The 19,261-nt window shown below is 47.7% G+C and overlaps 1 protein-coding gene across 2 annotated transcripts in view; it reads left to right on the forward strand.

Annotated features, from left to right (window-relative positions):
* ATF6 (activating transcription factor 6) overlaps positions 1-19,178 on the forward strand; it is a 67,299-nt gene extending 48,121 nt beyond the window's left edge. The window contains exons 15-17 of one of the 2 annotated variants that reach the window (XM_079314156.1): positions 2,474-2,558; positions 17,209-17,463; positions 17,520-19,178. In XM_079314156.1, coding sequence (XP_079170282.1) covers positions 2,474-2,558; positions 17,209-17,417 — 294 coding nt within the window. In that variant the 3' untranslated portion in view covers positions 17,418-17,463; positions 17,520-19,178. Of the gene's footprint in view, positions 1-2,473; positions 2,559-17,208 lie in introns of both variants that reach the window. The other variant, XM_079314157.1, reaches the window with a different exon arrangement.
* Positions 19,179-19,261: the final 83 nt, after the last annotated feature.

The following is a 19,261-nucleotide window of genomic DNA, read 5'->3' on the forward strand; positions in this document are numbered from 1 at the left end:
AGGCTGGAGCTGCTGGAGCAGCAGGACTTTTGGAATATTCTAGCACAGTGGAACAGGATTTCCATTGCCATTTGGCTGTAGAGTTAGAGATACCTGAGGCTCTCAGGCTTTATCCCTGCTAGAGCCCTGATAACACTGATCTTTTGTGCAAGAAACCTCAAAATCCTTATGTTCCATGTGTTGTTGAGACTCACTAAATTAAGGTAACGTGTTCCTGACTGGATTTTTAGTATCTGTATCTATATTTATCTCATCTGGCTGCAGCATCACTGAGCTGCAGAGATGATCAAAAGCAAAGTGGGAATGCTGAAGCAGGGGTCTCATTTGGAATATTCTTTCCAGGCTGATATTTTTCCAGTCATTCTGCCAGCAGTCTCAGGTCTGCTTTGTCTGTTTAAACTGTTGTCCTAAGTGCAGCTCCTGCTCCAAGCCAAGGCCATCTGTTGTTGGGTAATAGTTCTGATTTATTCTGCCTCTGGTTGACACTCATGCTCCTGAGCCAGATGCTGACTTGCAAAATTTGCTTTTTTCATTTTCAGTTTTATGCCATGTGTTAATATCACAAACAGTATTTTAATTTAGTGGTTTTTTTGGTCTACTGTTTAAAATAAAGGATGAGTGATAGTGTCACAGCCCCCTCTGGGATGCAATTCAGCATCCTTCAGGATGACACAGGACATTTTAGAGACATATGTTTCTAAATGTCCAATATCTTCCAAGTCATTAATCTGTACACTCATATTTGTGGCATAGAATTAATTATGTATTGCTTTCAAATGAAAGGTTTGGACTACTTGAAGACTTTTGGGCTTGAGAAAGTTGTGGGTGGCTAACTGTGGTCACAATATCTGATTGTCTACAGCACACCCTTCCAACTTCAGTGAGGAATGAGGGTAGTTAGGTAACCTTGAAAGTTTGCACTTGATGGCCTCAATGCATATGAAGGACAAAGGTGATAAAAAGATGGATAAATTTCACCAATTCCAGATGTATAAAATGTCTTTTCCTAGATTGGCAGCCTCCAGACAATGTGTGCATCTTGCACATTAGCTCCTGGTGGCAATCTGAGTTTAGAGGTTTTTGTTAGTCTGTTTTCTCCAGAGTTGGTGTTGGATCACTGGGAGGTTGTGCAGCAGCTCCAAAACACGTTTGAATGCAACTCTAAAGTCCTTGTGGTAGCTCTTAATACAATTTATGCTCACAGTAAATAGAGGTGCCATTACAAGGCAGCATAAATTAATGTTCCAGCCTTCAGATAGGTTAGCAAAAAGCAGTTGCTACTTGTAATGACTCTCAGGTGATCATCTGAGCAGTACTTGTGGTTTGGTAGGTAATGATGGACTCTCAGAAGCACTGGAAAAAAGAAAACCAACAAACACTATAAGCATTTTTTAAGCTCTGCTAAAAATAGTCATCAAATCATGGCAAGGGCACTGTTAAAAAATGTAATTTAATGGATATCTTATCTTTGGCTTGTTCCTTTGGGAATGTTGGGTTTCAAGAACAGTTTTTATGTAAGGTTCATTGTCTTAGTGAATGTTGTCTTAATCTTGAGCAGTTCATAATGAAATGGGAATTGCATATGTCATCTGAGAATTATACCAGAGTGGTTTTATAATTTTGGTACCAAGATGTCTTTTGCAGACATTTGTGTAAGTAATGTTTTCTTCTCATGGTCAGTCATTTGGTGTTTTGGGGGGAAAATTTCTGATGGGGAAAAAAAAGAGAAAGAAAGTGATATTTCTGCAATGTATCTACAGAATATCTTGATATATTTAGTACCTAACTTTGTGTGTAACTCAGTTCCCCAAATCTTACATACAACACTGTAGTGTTTATATTTTAAAATGGCAGAATTACAGCTACCCTGACATTAATAAATTAACATGTCCTGAAGGAAGTCTTATTCACTTTGCCAAAAAGATAACCTTGCCCAAAAGTATGAGATGTTTGTATGGTAATAGCATGGGAAAGCATGAAAGGAGAGTATCAGACTGGCTTAATATGGGAGATGCCTGGACCAGAGCTTTTAAGTGCAGTCCTGCTGCTCCAAGGTGTGTGATGTAGAGCTTCACTGGGACAGCAGGACAACTTACATAGAAAGTAAACAGCTGTGCACGTAAAAGCTTCAATTCAGCAAGGTCCTTAACCACATGTTTAAATATCACTGAAGTCAAGTTGAATTACTTTAATCATATACATAAGCACTCTGTTGAATGAGGGCTTAATAGTAGTTTCCATCTCTTTCCACATGATCAAGGCTTTTTCATATTCTGCTGCGTGCAACAGGGATTTCTTCTTGGTTACACAGCATGAGCAATTGCTGTGACTTTTGGAAGACTCCCTCAGTAATATGAATTTTCTGAGCTGTTGTAAACAGTTTGGTGTGGAATGCCAGTAAGAGAGAATGGAGAGGCATTTTCCCAGCTCTCCATTCTGAGAGGAGATTTAACACATCTTTGCTGTTTTCCAGGACCACCTGTTACTGCCAGCCACCACACACAACAAGACCAGGAGACCAAAGATGTCTATAGTGCTGCCAGCTGTAAACATCAATGGTAAGTGCAAGAGAAGAAAGAACAGTTTCAAAGAGATGTGCCTGACTCATACATGAAAAGCAAACTTGGGCCAAGTGTCTGTCATTACAGCTTTGCAGAAGAAATCAAACTGATCATTACTGGGGTTTAATTGCTAGGGACCCCCTTGGAGCAGGAGCTCTGGCAAATCCCCCATGGTCACCCAGACTGTGGGGAGAGGTGGCACTTGGCCAGCAGTTGTGCATTCTGGCTCCATCAGGGACAGGGAGGTGCCATCCAGTGCTGGTGGTTGTAGGCAGCTGATGAAGGGTTACATGAATGGCATTGCACTTCCCTGGCTTGGTGCTCACAGAGCCCATGGGACTGTCCTCATCTCCTCCTTTGGGTTCCTCCTACGCCTGCTTAGCAGGGCAAATTCCTTGGCCCTGTTGGTTTGTTGGGATGCTGACTGCCTTCCCTGGCCCTCCCCAGCTGTTTACCACAGTTATACAACACTCAGTGTGAGTGGGACCTCTCAGCACTGCCTGCTCAGGATTAATAATCTTCACATTACTGTGCTGCAGGACAGCAGAGAAAACAGCTTTGCACTGGGGCACAGGCTTATTAGTGCGCAGAAATGTTCTGGGTCACCATTTCAGCCCCACACGAGAGACAGGACATGACCTGCACAAATGGATCATGAATTCACATGGGGAGGAATTGCCAAGTTAGGGCATGCTTGGGACACAGGGTCACTGCCACACTCATCAAATGCATTGAGAACCCTGGAGCAGTGTAAACTTTACTTTCTGAGCAACTGTGTACATAGTGCTTTTTTAAAACATCTGTGTTTTACAGTACATGTGAATCATAAACCCAAATGTTATTGTTAAATCCCAGCATGCCAAAAGCATTATCTGCTGATGCGAATTTCCATCAGCTAAGAAAAAAAGAATCAGTTCAGGCTTTAGGCATTTTGATAATTGCACTTTCCCATGCAGAACAGCCGAGTGTGATAATCTGTACAGCTGTCCTAGGGGAATTTTTATTAGATGTATCAGAATTATTTTTGGCATTTATCTGCCTGAAACTCCCTTCTTATGTCTATTACAAAAATCCTTTTCTGGCTGACCTGAATTATCACATGCAAGTGGGCACTTTATCACTGAAGTACAAACACTATTTCTAAATTACAAATTGTTTCTTCTTAACATTTTATTGAGTCCTGCTTTTACATGAAATGACTTTTCGTTTGTTGGAGTAAATATAATTTGGAAAATACGCATCAGAGTCCAGTGACAAATCTCATCCATAAATAATGAAACATTGTGAAATTATATTTTCATCAGTTCTTCGGGATTTTTCTTTGGAACATCAGCATAATCCAGGAAATAAAAAAAAAATGTCCAGGGATTTGGGCAGAGATGTCGAAACAGATGAGACACGAGAAGAGCATTGAGTAAACAACAGCATCAAACACCCAGCCAGGTGTTGGGGGAAAAGTTAACACACAAGGGCCAGTGGGTAACTTGGCTTGATTTTTAATTTGACTATTGATAATCTGTAGGAAATTATTCCCTAAAATGTTCTGCCTGGACAAGAACCCATTTCTGTCCTTTGAGAACTTAGCTTCTCCACCCTGTTCTGCCTCTGTGGGGACTGGAGATGATCTGCACAGGCATTTGGAGTTAGCTGACAGCAAAGATTTCCTCCCAGCTGTTCTTTTAAGCCCACCTTCAGTCTTTGTGCACCTGCAGAGAGCTGGCTGCTGGAAAAAGAGTCTCTTTTGGAAAAATTGGGAAAGCTTTCAGTGAAAGAACCTGTCCCCTCTTTCCTTGTGCCCCAGCCAGAGCTCTGTGCAAGAAGGGACACTTCTACTGCCACTTCCTTGCCCTTCCTTTCCACTGCCACAGCCCTAGCAGAGGAGATGACAAGAATGCAAGTGAAAGGAGCTTTGTTTTGAAGCTTTTTCAGACCTCCATCACTTGCTTTTGCAGGGTTTTTTTCTGTGTACTAAAGCCTACCCAAAGATGAAATACCTGACAGGGCAGTTGGGAACCAGCCCTCTGAACTATTTGGACAGTCTTTTCCCAGCAGGACAGGCACCCTTTTCTGGTCACACTCTGGTTGTTCTGGTGCCTTCTGAGGTCCACTGGAAACTGCCTTTAGCTGCCTTGAGCCATTCCCAGCATGGCTGCAGGACAGGGAACACAGATGGATGATGGCTATGGAGCAGCAGAATGAGCTGTCCACTGCTGTCCTGCATGGTGGTTCCTGGCATGGTGTGCAAGACTGATCTGGCAGTTTTCACCAGTGTACAAGGCAGAGTCAAGGTTACAGCCTGAAGAGTTTTTCTGGGAGAAAAGTGGCAGTCCTTGTGGTGTGAGGTAGTGGCAGATGTCAACAATCTTTTAATTGATGTGCACATGCATGTGTGTACAGTAAATAAGGTGGAAGTTTAAAAGAAGATCTTGTGCAAGGCAATAGCAGTATGTTAATAATTTTCCAGATAAAAACTTGCTTTCAGGTGTTCTATGCTGCAGAAGAGTTAAAACAGCCATTATCTGGTAATGTTGTGCCATGTGCTCCTTCTCACAGTCAGCCTGAATCACCCATGCCCCTCAGAGAGCATTAGGATAGAACCAGATCCTCACTGTGCAGGTGCACAGAAACATATTTGCCTATTTAAATAGTTTAATATGCTAACATATGTAAAATATGTTTAATTTTTTTTTAAGTGTAGGAACTTGTTGTACATTGTTACATGTTATTCCTCCACCTCTTACTCCCTTTCTAAGCCTGCTGGTCCATCCCCCAGTTCACAGGCAATGTTTGCTGGCAGCTCTTCCTTTCCTGGCTCCCCAGATGCTCTGGCAGCCCTTGGCCCTTGTGCCATGTCCCTGCTGTACCCTGTGGTGCAGCTCTGCCCTTGGCCCTGCAGCCAGCCATGCCCAATTCCATTCCTGCCCAGCATTTCTCAACATGTGCAGTACTCAGAAAATCTGCCTGGTGGTACCTAAGGACCTCAGCATTGGGAGGCCTGGAATGAAAAAAAGCAGAACTGGGGAGTCCTAGTCCCACTTTCATGGAGGCACCATTGGTGTGTCTTCCTGAGAAGTTGCTCCAAGAAGAAATATCTTGCAGTTTCTCATGGGAATGAGAACAAACTGCAATCTACAGTTAAACTTGGGCTTTTGTTTTCAAGCAAGTCATGTTTGTTATGCTGGATTGCAGCTATTATTTTAGAAATCTAACTATGCACTTGAGAGCAGTTAAGTCTCCAGTAGGTTTCATTCCTAAATTTGCTTTTATTGTAGTTCAGAATGTTGTTGGCTCATTACCCCAATTCCAAATTGACATATAGGCGGTGCCTTTCTTGAAGTTTAAGTGGAACCATCTGCCATTAGCCCTCTATTTATTTAGCTGCAGTGGGTTACTTTGGATCCAAGTAACTTATAGAGAGCAGCATAGCTGGGCCACTTTCCCCACCCTGAGCACAAGGCTGCTGTGTCTGCAGCACACAGAGCACAGGCAGTGCCCAAGGAGCCCCTTCCAGGAATGCAGCTCTCCCTGGGATGAGGTGAGGGACTCTCACAGCTTGCCCTTGGTAGGAGCAGCTCCAAGAGTCTGTGCAGGTGTGTACTCACCAGCAATACTGCTGGCCTCAGCAGCAGCACAAAGACCAAAAAGGCCTTTGTTCTTCTTAGGATCCCTGTGCAAAACAGTTCCCTACATGTGAAAGTCCTTCCATCATTTGCTCTCTGTAAACTGAGGGTTGGTGTCTGTGCTCGAGGCCAAAACAAAAGTGAGAGACTTGGTGAGAAAATCTCTGGTGAAATCTAAAGCTAATTTTCTTGGAATTAGCAGCTGTGACAGAGTTTTGAATTTTTTACAGATATTCTGGGTAGGTCCTTAGTCTGATGTAGCCCAGTGGGGCTTGTCTGCAGTCTGCCTTTGAGAAAGCTGTCTGTGTGCCTGACCCTTGATAACCTCTGTGCTTCTGGCTTCTTGAGGAGCCCTCTTCTCCCAAGGGTTGCTTTCTGTCATGAAATCCAACAGCAGAGTAATCTCCCAAAGGCAGAAATGGAATGGAATGGCAACTCCATGTGCTCTGTTGTGTTGGCCAACTTCTGATTTGTGATCAAGTTCCATCAGCTTTCCTTCTTGCCATCCATCACCATACTGATGAAACAGACTTCAAAAGTGCTCTGAAATAATGCAGGTTCTAATTAAAAAGGTAGAAAACAAATCTAGTGGCAAAGCTTTTTGATCAAAACTGGAGCAATTTCTGCCATTAAGCAGCAAGATTATTTGCATGCAGCTACAAAGAACCTCCTTTCAACTGCCAGCCATGTGCAGGCAAGTCACAGATGTCCTAGGCTAGTAGCAAACTGTCTGTGAAAAATCTGTAAGGCAAACAGAACCCACACAGGCTGAGGAGGAAAATAAAAACAAAAGCTCTTTGGGAAGTGACAATGGTCTGTAAGTTCCCATGTCTTAGGGTTGAATAAATAAAGTCTTCAACTTCCTCTGCCTTTCAGGGTCAAGCAAACAAAAGATGCTGTTTCCTTTTTTCAGAGCAAGAAACAGAATTGGTAGTCAGTCATTGGGGAATGTCTAAAACAATACATATCTGACTGAACAGCAACTGCCTTCCCTGAAGGTTGCTGCCTGTCATTTTGGGAGGCCTCTCTCTCTGTTTGGTTAACTCCAGACCAGTTTCCAGGAGGGTGATGGTCCCTGCTATCCATAGCTGTTCTCCCTGTGGTGGTGCCCGTGGCTCCCTGTCACAGCTGCTGTCCTGGGCACCAGGCTGGGCAGCTCGTGCCACTCTGCCAGGTGCAGGGGACACATCTCTTGGCTGCATGAGCTGTAGAGATACTTCCCTCAGTGTTTCTGCTTTTTGCTGCATTTAGCAGAAAGTGCTGAGAACTCAGCACAGCCTTACCAGCTGCAGTGTGTGACCAGAGAGCTCTGGGAGTTGTGTAGGTGGGATTAGAACGTGGATGGGAGATGAAAGCAGGGTGACTGCTGAGGTTTTTTGGGGAAAGTCACTAAGAATCCATCAAGTTCTCTAAACAGGATGTAGGGAAATACATCTGAGAACGTCTCCAGTGCTGTCATTCCCATTTTGAAACTGCCATTCTTTTGCTTCTTGAGCTGCCAGGTGAGGAATAAAAGTAGTTTGGTGAAGTAGGGAAGAATCAGAGCCATGGTCAGACCTCAGTGCAGCAGCTGATGCCTGAGCCTGGGCTGGGACAGAGGAGAGCCTGCAGAGTCCAGTGTGCAGCCATGGACAGGCAGCATTTCCTGTGGTTCTCCTGCCATTTGGAGGATTTGTGCTCCTGTGATCATGGAAAGCTGTGCTGCAGGGGTCAGGATTGAAATGATGGCAGAACATTGTTTGATGAGGAATTTTAACAACAGATTCTAGTAATCATGTAAGATGCTGCTTTTTGCCTTTCTGGTCTCAAAGCCATGTGGAAGTGCAGCTTGTCAAAAACAAAATACTCCGTCAAACTTTGCTACATTTCTTTGAATCAGAATTGATCATTGCCTAGATTAAACCTTAAATTGAAGTTTTCAACAGCTTTTGTTACCTCTGAAAGACTTTGCACTCCCCAGCCATGTTTGTTAATATGTTGTCTTTGACAGAAAGGAGGAGATTGAATTATTCAGAAAAGTATGAAAGAAATAATTGAAGAATCTGTGCACAAAAGTAATGGAATCTGTGTCACTTGAGTTCATGTTTATTTATTTAGACAGGAAACGATCAAGAAATGAAATCATGAAGGCTTATTCCCTAATGACTTTTCATAACGAGCTGTTTACCTAAATTGCTAAATGAGTAATCTATTTTTATGCATTCAGAATAACAGGAAGGTTATTTCAGATGATCTTCAGTGCCTTTTGCCCCTTAATTAATACAGAGAAGAGTATCTCCTGGGTTTTGCTGGAGCAGGCAGGGCAACTGCTGCAGATGTCATTTTGCTGAGAATGTGCTGTTCATCATGGGTGCAGATAATTAGTCATAAATTAATTGGGTTTCATACTTAGTATTTCCAATGCCAGTGTTGAGTTATTCCAGCGGGTTGGCTTTTCCACAGGAATGAAACACTTGTGTCAAATTCAGGATTATATAAATTCAGGATTAAAATTCAGGGTTATATAATCCCTCTCGGTGTGAAGTTATAGGTGGCAAACAGTTTTATGTTTGTGATACACAGGCCAACTCTGGTAGCTCTTTATTTCTGCAGTGATCTGAAGCATAATTATCCATAATGAGCTCACCCCATAAAAACATGAAAAGCTGCAACAGAGCTGGTAGAGGAGGTTCACATTTATGAGTTGTGTCTTGAGGACATCACTGGAGCAAAGCTAGAGAGTGGTGAGAACACAGCCCTGAGAGGGCCTGCTGGAGAGTTTGGGTCAGTCTCTAAGGAGACTCCTGCCAGCAGGGCTGGGAGGCTTTTCCCTGCTCCTCATCCTGGCTCTGTGCTCCACTTCCTCACCTCTTCACACAGCCCACCCCATCCCTGGCGCCTCCTGCTCTGCTTCCTGGGCATCCTCTGGCCTTGGAAAGTATTTGAAAAACACATGCTGAGCTCCTGAAGGACATTTTTGCTCATTCCCCACATCATTAAGTAGATCACCTCCCTGCATGCTGCTTGAGCCTGTAGCAGCTCCAAGGAAGAGGCTGTGCCACATCCCCTCCAGCACAGACACCCTCTGGATGGATGTGGCTGGAGAAGTGACTGCCAGCCCCAGCTGCCCCTGTCTGTGGGAAAGGAGGAGCCCTGTTTGAGACCCTTAAAGCTGTAAATCTGCTGTTGCTGTAGTGGGAGACAGAAATGTTTGCAATGTGTGTCTTTATTAGCACGCTGCGTTCAGACAGCGCTTTCATCATTCACTGACACAGGCACTGAATCACAGAGGCTCCTGTGGAGGAGGGTGCTCACCCCACACACACAGAAGATGCTGTTAAAAATACTCTTCTGTGATCAAGAGCTGATTGCAGTGTCTAAATAAATGAGGTAGCTTTATGTGTCCAAGTGAGACAGGTGGAAAATTTGGCTCACTCTTTGGATGCTGTCCAAACCATAAAGACATTTCAGCTGTAAAGGAATACAGGCTCACAGCAGCCTTCAGTCTTAAATCAGTGACACACTTTAACACCAGGGCACAAGTGATACTGGGTGATAGGCAGGGTCCATGTCAATGAAAACCTCATGCTGCCTCTTGAAAATAAAAGTCCAGTAGTTATTTTATCAGTAAGTGCCTGCAACTTGAAATGCTGCAGCTCAAAGGTAAGAGCTAAATAAAATAGGACTACATGAAAGGAAAAACTAGTGGGGTTAAAATGCTGGCAGATGAAGATTGATTAAAGATTAAAATCTCACTGCAAAAATCTTTAAAAGAGCACTATAAACTCCAATGGGCTTAAGTAACACATTAAAGTCAATTCATAGAAGTAAGAAGATATCTTTTAAACAATGAACATTGTAGCCAAATGAGGGAATAGGAAAAAAAGAAGGAGGATAATTTCTGGCAGACTAAATGTCAAACCATAAGAAGTTAAGCCAGAAAAAGATACTGAGCAACAGTGTGCCTGAGGCATTAAAAAAATAGTAAAAATATTTTTCAGAGGAAGCCTGCCAGGGAATCTCTAGTGCCTGTGGAGGACCAAGGTGTAAAGGAGCACTTGAAGTCAGCACTGCTGAAGGAAGGAGTAAAGTGTTCTTGTGCTAGTGTTAACCACTGAGGCTCTGTAAGTATCAGGAGAATGGCAGGTGACAAATAAGGCAAACTTTTAAAAAATGGCTTCAACCAAAGTGTCAGTTTTGCACCAGTTGGCAGAATGTGTGAGAAGTGAGTGTGTCCTGGGATGTGCAACAGCCTGGGAAGAGAGCACAAATTGTGCAGAGGAAAGCCCTACCGTAGTGCCCTACCTTAGTGCTCATCCTTAGTGCTCCCCTGGAGGCCCCAGAGGGAGCAGGGAGGGTGAGGATGGTCCATTCAGCACTGTCACATGCTGAGGGTTCAATAACCTGGGAAAAGATGGTTCTTTGGGGCTGCTGAAAGGAAGCAAGAGGGAAGGCTCACTCACAGGGTAGTGTCTCTAAAAGGTGCAAACAGCTGCTGTCATTTTGCAGTGGTGGGGTTGTGCAGTGGGCTCACACACAGCTCTGTGCTGGAGAGGTGCTGCTCTCACAGGCAGCTGTGCCCTGGGCCTGGGACAAGCCCTCCAGCCCTGCTTCTTGAAAGGAGCCTTTACTGGAATGCCTTTCCAGGCCGCTCTCCTGAGTGCAGTTTTATGTCTTGTAAAGTGAGTAGGTCTGGATCTGCAGGCAGCGTGGGAAGTTTGTTTATCCTTTCAGTGCCTCCCAAGTGGGCATGGGATGGTTCTGACTAAGAGCATTGCTCTTCTCCAGCCTCTTCCCTTCACTCCCCAGAGTTTTCTGTGCAGCAGAACTCCTTATCCTTGTCTTTGTTTTCTCTTTGGGTTTTTGCCTCTCGTCATTAGCATTGTCACAGCTGGTTAGGTTTTAAATTTGGTCATCCTGCAGCAATGCTGCCCTGCCAACAGCACACATATGCACAGCCAGAGCTGTCAAAAATGTCTCTGTTTTTCTGAGAAATACTCCATGAGAGGGAGTTTTAAATGAGGTGCCTGTGAGGGTCAGCTCTGGTGAGTCTGATCCTCCCTTCCTGAGTGACCATTGGCTCCCTCTCCAAAATGAGAGCAGCCACACCAAGTGCACTGGGCCATCTCCTCAGCAGCTCATGTTCTTCATCTCAGAGGGAAATGAGGCATGAAAGGAGGTTGGACAGGGAGGTGGGAAATACAGTGAGGAATGGTCCCTGGGAAGAGCCAGCTTCCCTGCCCTCTCCCTGAGACCTCCCAGGGTAGAGCAGGTCCTGCAGAGCCCTGACTGGCACAGGTTGACCACATTGCTCACAGGTGCTGCTGGCTCTTCCAGAAACCACATGGTGTAAGCTAAGGGCAGCTGATGCTCCTCACCCAGAGCCTCTGGTGGCTCCATTGGTTACTTCAGAGGCCACAGAGAGTTCTCTGGTTTTCTTGCTTGCCTCTCATGCCTGTGTGTATCTCCCTTGGATAATCCCTGACACCGCTGCTGCCATGGATTAGGCTTGGAGAGAGACCCTGTCTCCTTGCTGTCAGCTCATGGCTGGTCAGGGTGACTCTGATGGTGTGGGTCCAGTGTTTCTGTACTTCTGGAGATGCCTGGGTCACAGTGAGGGGTGGTAGGAGACCTGGAGACTGAAATGCCAGGATCTCACCTAGGCTGTGCCCGGGACTGAGGACAGCCAAGTTCACAGAGGTGAGACCACTGCAACCCCTCTGTTTGGAGCTAATTCCAAGTGGGGATTTGCTTTTTAAAAGGGAAGTTATTTGGGTCACACTCTAACTTTCTCCCTTGCCTCAAGCAGTCCTGTCCAAGGAGCCAATCTGTAAATGTTTTAGCAATCCTGCTGCGCTGCTGCAGCGAGCGTATTTTTAGTCTGCAGCACTGCTTCATTTATATACTTATTTGGTAGTGTATAGCAGCCCTTGAGATGGAAACACTGTCCAGATGTGTGGGTAGTCAGTCAGGGCTTCTCAACAGAGATGAGATGGAAGATTGCAGCAGTGACAGTGTGGAGAGAGCCCCTGAATTATGTGTGGGGACAGCTGCAGCCCTCCAGCAGTGCCAGAGTGCAGCTGGTGCCTTCAGCTCCTGCAGCTCAGCTTTCTGAGCTCTGCTGCCCCAAACACGAGCTCTGGATTGGGCCAGGGCAGGTTACAATAAAAACTATTTGGGTAATTCAGTGCTAAATCATTCCTAAAGCTGCACTTTATCATTGGCAGCTTGGCACAAAACACCCAGGTGCTGGAACACATTAGTGACTCTTTGAAAGCTGCCCTGGCTTCTGCTGCTCTGAGAGATGGGTCTGCAGAAGGGGCTCCAGTGTAGGTTAATGCTGACACAGACTGAAAACTTCCTCTTCAGGAGTTGTGGAAAGACCAGAGTGTGAGTAGGTGTTCAGCAAAGATGGCTTTAATAAGTTGGTGGGTTTGGATCACCTTACCCAGGGATGGTTTGCTGGCTCCTATTTTGACATCAGTCCAACTGGTTCATGGATAGCAAAGTCACCCTCTGCTCCCCCCACAAGGAGAGGTGATTCTCCAGCCTTGTTGACAAAGACAGGTAGTTAAAGTAAGGATGGGGCAAGTGATTGCCCTCCCTGTACCTTACCAGGAGCAAGGACACATAGTCCACATCTATTTGGTTTACAGCACCTTAAATGTGTGCTCAGTGAGCACAGCAGATAAGCCAGGCAGGTTCTGACCATTTGAAAGTCACCTGCAGAAAGCAGCCTGTAGGTACCTGAGTTACCTGCTTCAAAGGCAGCTGGGGCCTTAGAAAAGGGCCTGAGGACCTCAATGAATGACAGAATATTGGTCCCACAGAGTATTTTTTTGTGATATTGCCCAGAGTAAGGTAAAATTCATAGTTCTGGTAGAATAAAGCTCTGTAAATGTACCTATGGCATGAGTGCACCTTCAGAAAGCTGTAAAGCTTTTCCATGGAGTTTGAAACAGTCCAGCCAGCTCAGGTGGTGTTTCAGGGCTCTCTTTCAGTTTCCCTGCAGACACCAGTTGTCACCATGAACATTTGCTGCAGCAAAGCTTTTTGGGAAGATGTAAGTAGGAAAGGGTAAATCACCAGAATTACATGTTTTTAAGACAGATAGGGCCAAAGAGCCTAGTGATACGTGTAAAGCTGAAGTCTGTGGAGACAGCTGACATCACCCTTTGCTCTTACTGACTGCAGAACAAAAGTTGCACTGCCTGTCTCCTGCCTTTCTCTGAGAGAGCATCTCCCACAGAAGCAGGTGCTCATTCTCAGACATTTGACCAGCCAGCTGATTGATTGATGTCCTTGCTGCTGAGGGAAGAAGGAGGATTTTGGTTTTATGGCCTTTTCAGGCAGTTTTAAAAATCTAGTGCTTCAGATAAGAAGACAATCTTCCATCATCCTCAGTAATTTGCATCAGTAATTAATGTCCCCAGTTTTCTTTGGTTTTGGTTTGGACTACAGCTTTCATCTGTTGGGTGCTGCAAGATGATTGTTTTTAGGGGGAGAGCAGCACTGGGAGTTAGGTTTCTGCTCCCAAGCTCGTGCTGGGAGTTTGGTCCAGCCTGCAGGAGCCAGCAAGACTCTTTGGGGAAGTGCAGTCAGAGCAGCAATGCTTGGCACAATTACCTTTGCTATTAATTTGAAAGAGTCAATCATCTGAGGCATGGCTTTTAAACATGTTAACAAATAATTAACTGCAGCACAGGCTCTTGGCCCAGCAAGGATGGCTTCTTAAGCCTGAGTCTGCACTGTGTGAGAAACTGTATGTTCTGAACTTCAAAGAGGAGCAATAAATCTATTTATAAATCCAGACACCTCTACAGGAGATCCCTTCCTGTGTTTTCACTTATGTAATCCCAGCAAACATCAGGCACAGGTAATTCAGACATAAACTCTGGGAATCACTGTGTCAGGGTTGCTCTGGGCTGCTGGGCAGCCTGTGTGACACACACTGACCCTCCAGCCAGCAGGGCTGTCAGCTCTGCTTCACAGACACCCTGCTACCTGTGCCTGCCTGGGAGGGGGTGGCTGTGTGCTCAGGCAGGGCACTGCAGGCTGCCTGAGCACTGGTTACACACACTGACCCCTCCAGGGATCAGCCACACGCAGCTGCTGAGCTCAGGGCTGGGCACAGCCCCTCTGGAAACCCACCCTGTGCCCCACTGCTGCCTCCAGGTGTTGGTACTGCACGGGAGGGGAAGGAGAGGAAGCCTGGCAAGGCTGGGTTTGAAGGATCTGACTCCAGGCAAAACCATTTGCTTGTTCTGGGAATCTGACCATGGAGTCTGGTGGAGGACCCACAGCTGCAGGTGCAAGGAAGGTGCTGAGCATCCTCTCATCTCCCTGAGGTGTTTCCATCCAGGGCTTGTGTTTCATTATCCTTAGAAACTCGGTCAAAGTTAAATATGTTTCTCTTGCACTGGAGCTGTTGTTCCTAGTCTGTCATTCTGCTGGCTTACCCACAGTGATCCTCTGCAGTCCTCAAGGCTTTTCTGTAGCACTTCTGCCCAGCCCCATTTTTACTCATGTTTTCCAACTCTGGCCATGGTTGAAATGCATTCTGAAGATTTTGGACAGCTTCTCTCTTTTATCAAAACTGCAGTCTCATCCAATCCAGCCCCACTCCAAGGTGGTTGGAATCTGCTCAGTTTAGCATGTTCCAGAAATCTTCCAAGTATGCTGTCTATTGCTCATCCAGATCCTGAAGCAGTTGAATGGCCTGCAGCTCAGGATGGAGTGTGGAATCATTTTTTACAATGACAGTGAGCCACTCTTCCCAAGCAGGGGATTGTGCCAGCTGCACTCAGGTCACGTTTGCCTGCAGTTGTGCTGAGACCATCCCATGGTGTTCCAGAGCTCCAGCCCCTCCCTGGGCTGGGCTGCCACACTTCCAGAGCCCCCCTTACCACGAAGTTGGTCCAGGGGCCAGGCAGCAGCACCTAGCAGTCTTTGGGGAGCATGCCACCTCCTCTTCTAGGTGTGTTTGGAGCTAATGCTAATGAGAAAAGCTGCTGGAAGTGCATGTGGTGGGCATGGAGCCATTCCCACTGCTGCCTTCACCCCTGTGAGATCAAAGCCTTTGCAGAGGTTTTCTGCAGCAGTTCAGTGCCTTCACCCCAAAGAGGGAAAGAATCAGATGCCAATTCAAACCTGCCTTTACCTCCTGGGCTGGCTCACAGGCCCAGGGCAGGATTTGGGTACCTTTTGTGAATATCAGTGTGGGGGGTGTACATCCCCTGTGTGCCTGCTGGCCAGAGAGGCTCATCCTGAGCCCCCTCCTAGCTCTGTCTGCTGTGGTGGGCTCAGAACACACAGCCCCTCTTGCCATGGGGTAGCAGAGCTGTGGCTCACTTAATCCTGGCAGACTATGCTGGGAAGGAGCTGTGTCAGCACAGGGGGAGCAGGATCCCAGCTGGCCAGGATGGGCTGGGCTGGTTCCCCAGTGCCACCCACACAGCTCAGCTCCCTGCCTTGCCTGGGCAGCCCTTGGGATTGCTCTTGTCTGTCTTGTGCAATGCCCAGACCTTAATGACAGCCCTCTGTGCTGGCTGCTGTGGGTAGCCAGGGAAGCTCTGCTTTACCAGAACATTTTCCTGGCCCTGGCCACCATCCCATCCCACCTCACCCACTTGTGGCTTTGGAGCACTGTTTTCACACAGCTGGGGTCCTGTCAACTGCAGCATGAGAGCTGAGGAGCTGTTTCCAGCTTGCTGGGTCACAGGGAGCCCATCTGTGCCCCTTTGCTGGCTCCAGGCTCTGTGCCCCTCATGTCCCTCTGCTGCCCTGCCCAGGCCCCTGTCCTGAGCTGCTCCTGAGCCTGTGGGGTGGGAGCCAAGAGCACATCCAGAGGCAGGAAGGGTGACCTGCAGGGATGGAAGGCTCCCAGCTGGGCACTGATGGCACGGCAGTGCAGCACCCAGGAGGGCTCAGGGGCTTGGGTCAGTGGCACAGGGACTTGCACAGCTGCTCCTGGCTTCAGGCTTTTTCCATTTCATTTCTTGCAGGTGGGAGCTTTGATTTCCCTTGCAGGCTCTCAGCCCCCTTAGCAAGGGTTTGCTCCTGCTTTTCATTACTGTACCAGACACAGTGGATCTGATGGCTTCTACAGGTGGTGTGGGGTGCAAGAGGGTCCGGCCACGCTTGTCAGCTGTCATCCAGAGTCAGAGTTAATCCAGGAAAACAGTAAAAATTAGTAATGTATATTGCATTCCTGCAGTCCATACGCTTTCCATTAGGTGATCTTCCATCCTCCTCAGCACAGAGAGGAAACCCTGCCAGTGGCAGCCTTCTGACTCTGAAAGGATTGGTCGTGCCTGGAAATCCGATCTGGGCTCTTGCATTCCTGGGCACACTGTCTGTGCAGGAACAGTCTCCCACCTTTCAATGCAGGCAGCAGATGCTAGCCATGTGCACAGCCTGTAAGCCCAGCAGCTCCTGTGGCAGTAGATGGGGGCTGGGACTGCACTGAGGTGCTGGTCAGGCTCTTGCTGTGTCCAGGGCTCTGTCAGGCCTTGCCCAGCATCACCACATCACTCAAGTACAACAACCAGGTCAGGGTGGGAATGAGGCACAGTTAATTCTTTTGAGAGATCACATTTTAGCTTTTTTTAATTAATAAACTGGTGAAGGAATTCCTCAAGATCCTCAGTGTTCGGAGAGTTACAGAAAATGAAACATTCAGCTTTCTTAAATAAACCTTATCCTCAATCACTGCTATGCTTCAGTGGCTCAAGAACAACAGTTCTGTAATAAATGTTATGCAGTGCAAACTCTGTCAGTAATTATGTGCAGATGAAGAAGGGGAAATAAAAGACATTAATTTCTAGGTGTGACTGTACATTCTAAGTGTGCTCTGGGCTCTTTGAGGTGTCATGAGCAACATGGGGCTCTGCTCTGTGAGATGTAGCTCCATGTGTGCAGCTGCAGAAAGGGAGTTCCCTCACTGCAGCTCCTGCTCCAGACTAAAAAAGGCTCTGAAAGCTCTGCTGTGGGATGCCTAGCTTGCAGGGCTAGCTCTTACCTGGTATTTTTCATCCTTCCTTTGGCAGAGAATGTGATCAACGGGCAGGACTACGAGGTGATGATGCAGATTGACTGCGAGGTGATGGACACCAGGATCCTGCACATCAAGAGCTCCTCTGTCCCTCCCTACCTGCGGGAGCAGCGCAGGAATCACAGCCACCCCCTGTACAGCTCCTCCCCCTCGGTCCCAGAGACTCCCCACGCCCTGAGGGCCATTGTCAAGTCCCTGCAGTGACACACAGGCAGCACCCGGCATGCAGCAGGTCCTGCTGCCAGCCTGAGCCCTTCCCTGGCAGCTCCTGGGGCTCCTGGGCACAGCAAGGACAGTCCCCTTGAGCCCACCTTACCCAGTGGTCCCACCCTGCTCAGGATTGTGCAGCTCAGCTGGCTTCTGGCCAGGGACAGTCCTGGGCACCCCACACAGCCTGGGGGACAGGGGCCATCCCTGCCACTTCTGCACTGTCCACAGCTGGGGTTGTTCTGTGTTTTTGTCCCTGCTGGGCTGCCAGAGGTGGGCTGATGAGCCAGGGATGTGGCAGCAGATACCCACACTTGGATGCCTGGGCAGCAGGAGGAGGCCAGCTGAGTCTAGCTGCAGGTGCTGGGCCTGACCAGGCAGCCCCACTCCTCACCTGCAGCCTCCCCTGCAGCAGTGGTGGGGCAGCCCAGCCCCCAGGAGGGTGCTGGGACCCCCACTCACCCCTAAAGCACTACAAGCAGAACAGCCCCAGTGCCCCAAGGCTGGGCTGCCCACCATGCACTGCCCACCCCACACCTGCCTGGCTCTCCAGGGTCCTGCTGCTGCCTTCCCCAGCCCACAGGGCTGCACAAAAGGCTTGGCCCAAAGGAAGTGATTTCATGCAGCAGATGCATTTGTAAAGTTTGGGGTTTTTTGAGTTTGTTTTGTTTTCTTCCTGGTTTTTGTTTGCGTGGGTTTTTTTGTGTGTGCTGTTGAATACTTTCCACTGCTTACAGCAGCCTGGGGAGCAGCACTGGCCCTGCTGGGGCAGAGGGGCTGCTTCAGTTCTGTGGGACACAGCCACAGCACCTTCTCCTGAAGCCACACACGGGTCACACACAGCCAGCCCCACACACCCCTCTGCTCTGCCAGCACTGGGGGAAGGTTCCATTTGCCCCAAGCACTGGCTGAGCCAGCTGCTGCCATTGCAGAGTGTCTGTGGAGCTGTGTCACTCTCCCACATCTCTCAGCTGGCCCCAGGCCCCCAGGAGCTGCAGCACACCGGGGCTCAGCAGAGCATCAGCTTTGCACAATGACTTCAGCATGTCATTACATTATTTTTTCTCCCCTGTGCAGTTCACAGAGAAGATGATGAGCTTCATCTTGCCAGCCAGCTGCCTTTCCTTCATGGTCTGAGCATTAACTGGCTGTGTGGGGTTTTTAATTATTAATTAGTAGTGTTGTTGTTGGTGTGTGTGTGTGGCTGTTAGGAAATAAAGGTGGATGCTGCAGCAAGACAGGCAGCTGCAGGGGCAGTGAGGAGGAGGAGTAGGAGGAGGATGAGGAGCAGTACAGCCCTGTGAAGCATGTGCCTTGCAGCAGCACCAAGAGCTGTGCCCTTTGCCACGTCCCCGTTCCCCTGCTGAGAAGGAGCAGGGCTGGGCTGGGGCTTGGCTCTGCTCACACCAGTTCATTTTCCTGGCCCAGCCCCACCTGACTGTGGGCCAGCTCACTACAGGCAGGATAAAAACCCCAGCAGTGCCCCAGGCAGAGGCACATGGCTCCCTGCAGCCATGGGCAGGGGCTGCTGGCTGCTCTGGGGGCGTTTGCTGCCAGGGAGATGGGGAAGGCACTGGGCTGGTGGCTGGGCTTGGCACCTTGGCAAGGGCTGGGGGCTTGGGACTGCTGCAGCACTACTTCCTCAGTCAGCACCCCTGGGCTCTAGTGGTGGAGAGCATCTCTCATCCTGTGTAATTCTGTCCTCTGTGTCCCTAGTACTGAAGGCAATAAAATCCTTCTTTTATTTATTACTAATAACTTCATTATTGTGCTTGTTAATACCATTTTCCTTGGGCAAATTACTGGAACACCTGCCCCTGTCTGCCATCTCTTGGGATGCA

This window comes from Erithacus rubecula (assembly GCF_903797595.1).
Source record: "Erithacus rubecula genome assembly, chromosome: 10".
NCBI classification, from domain to species: Eukaryota; Metazoa; Chordata; class Aves; order Passeriformes; family Muscicapidae; genus Erithacus; species Erithacus rubecula.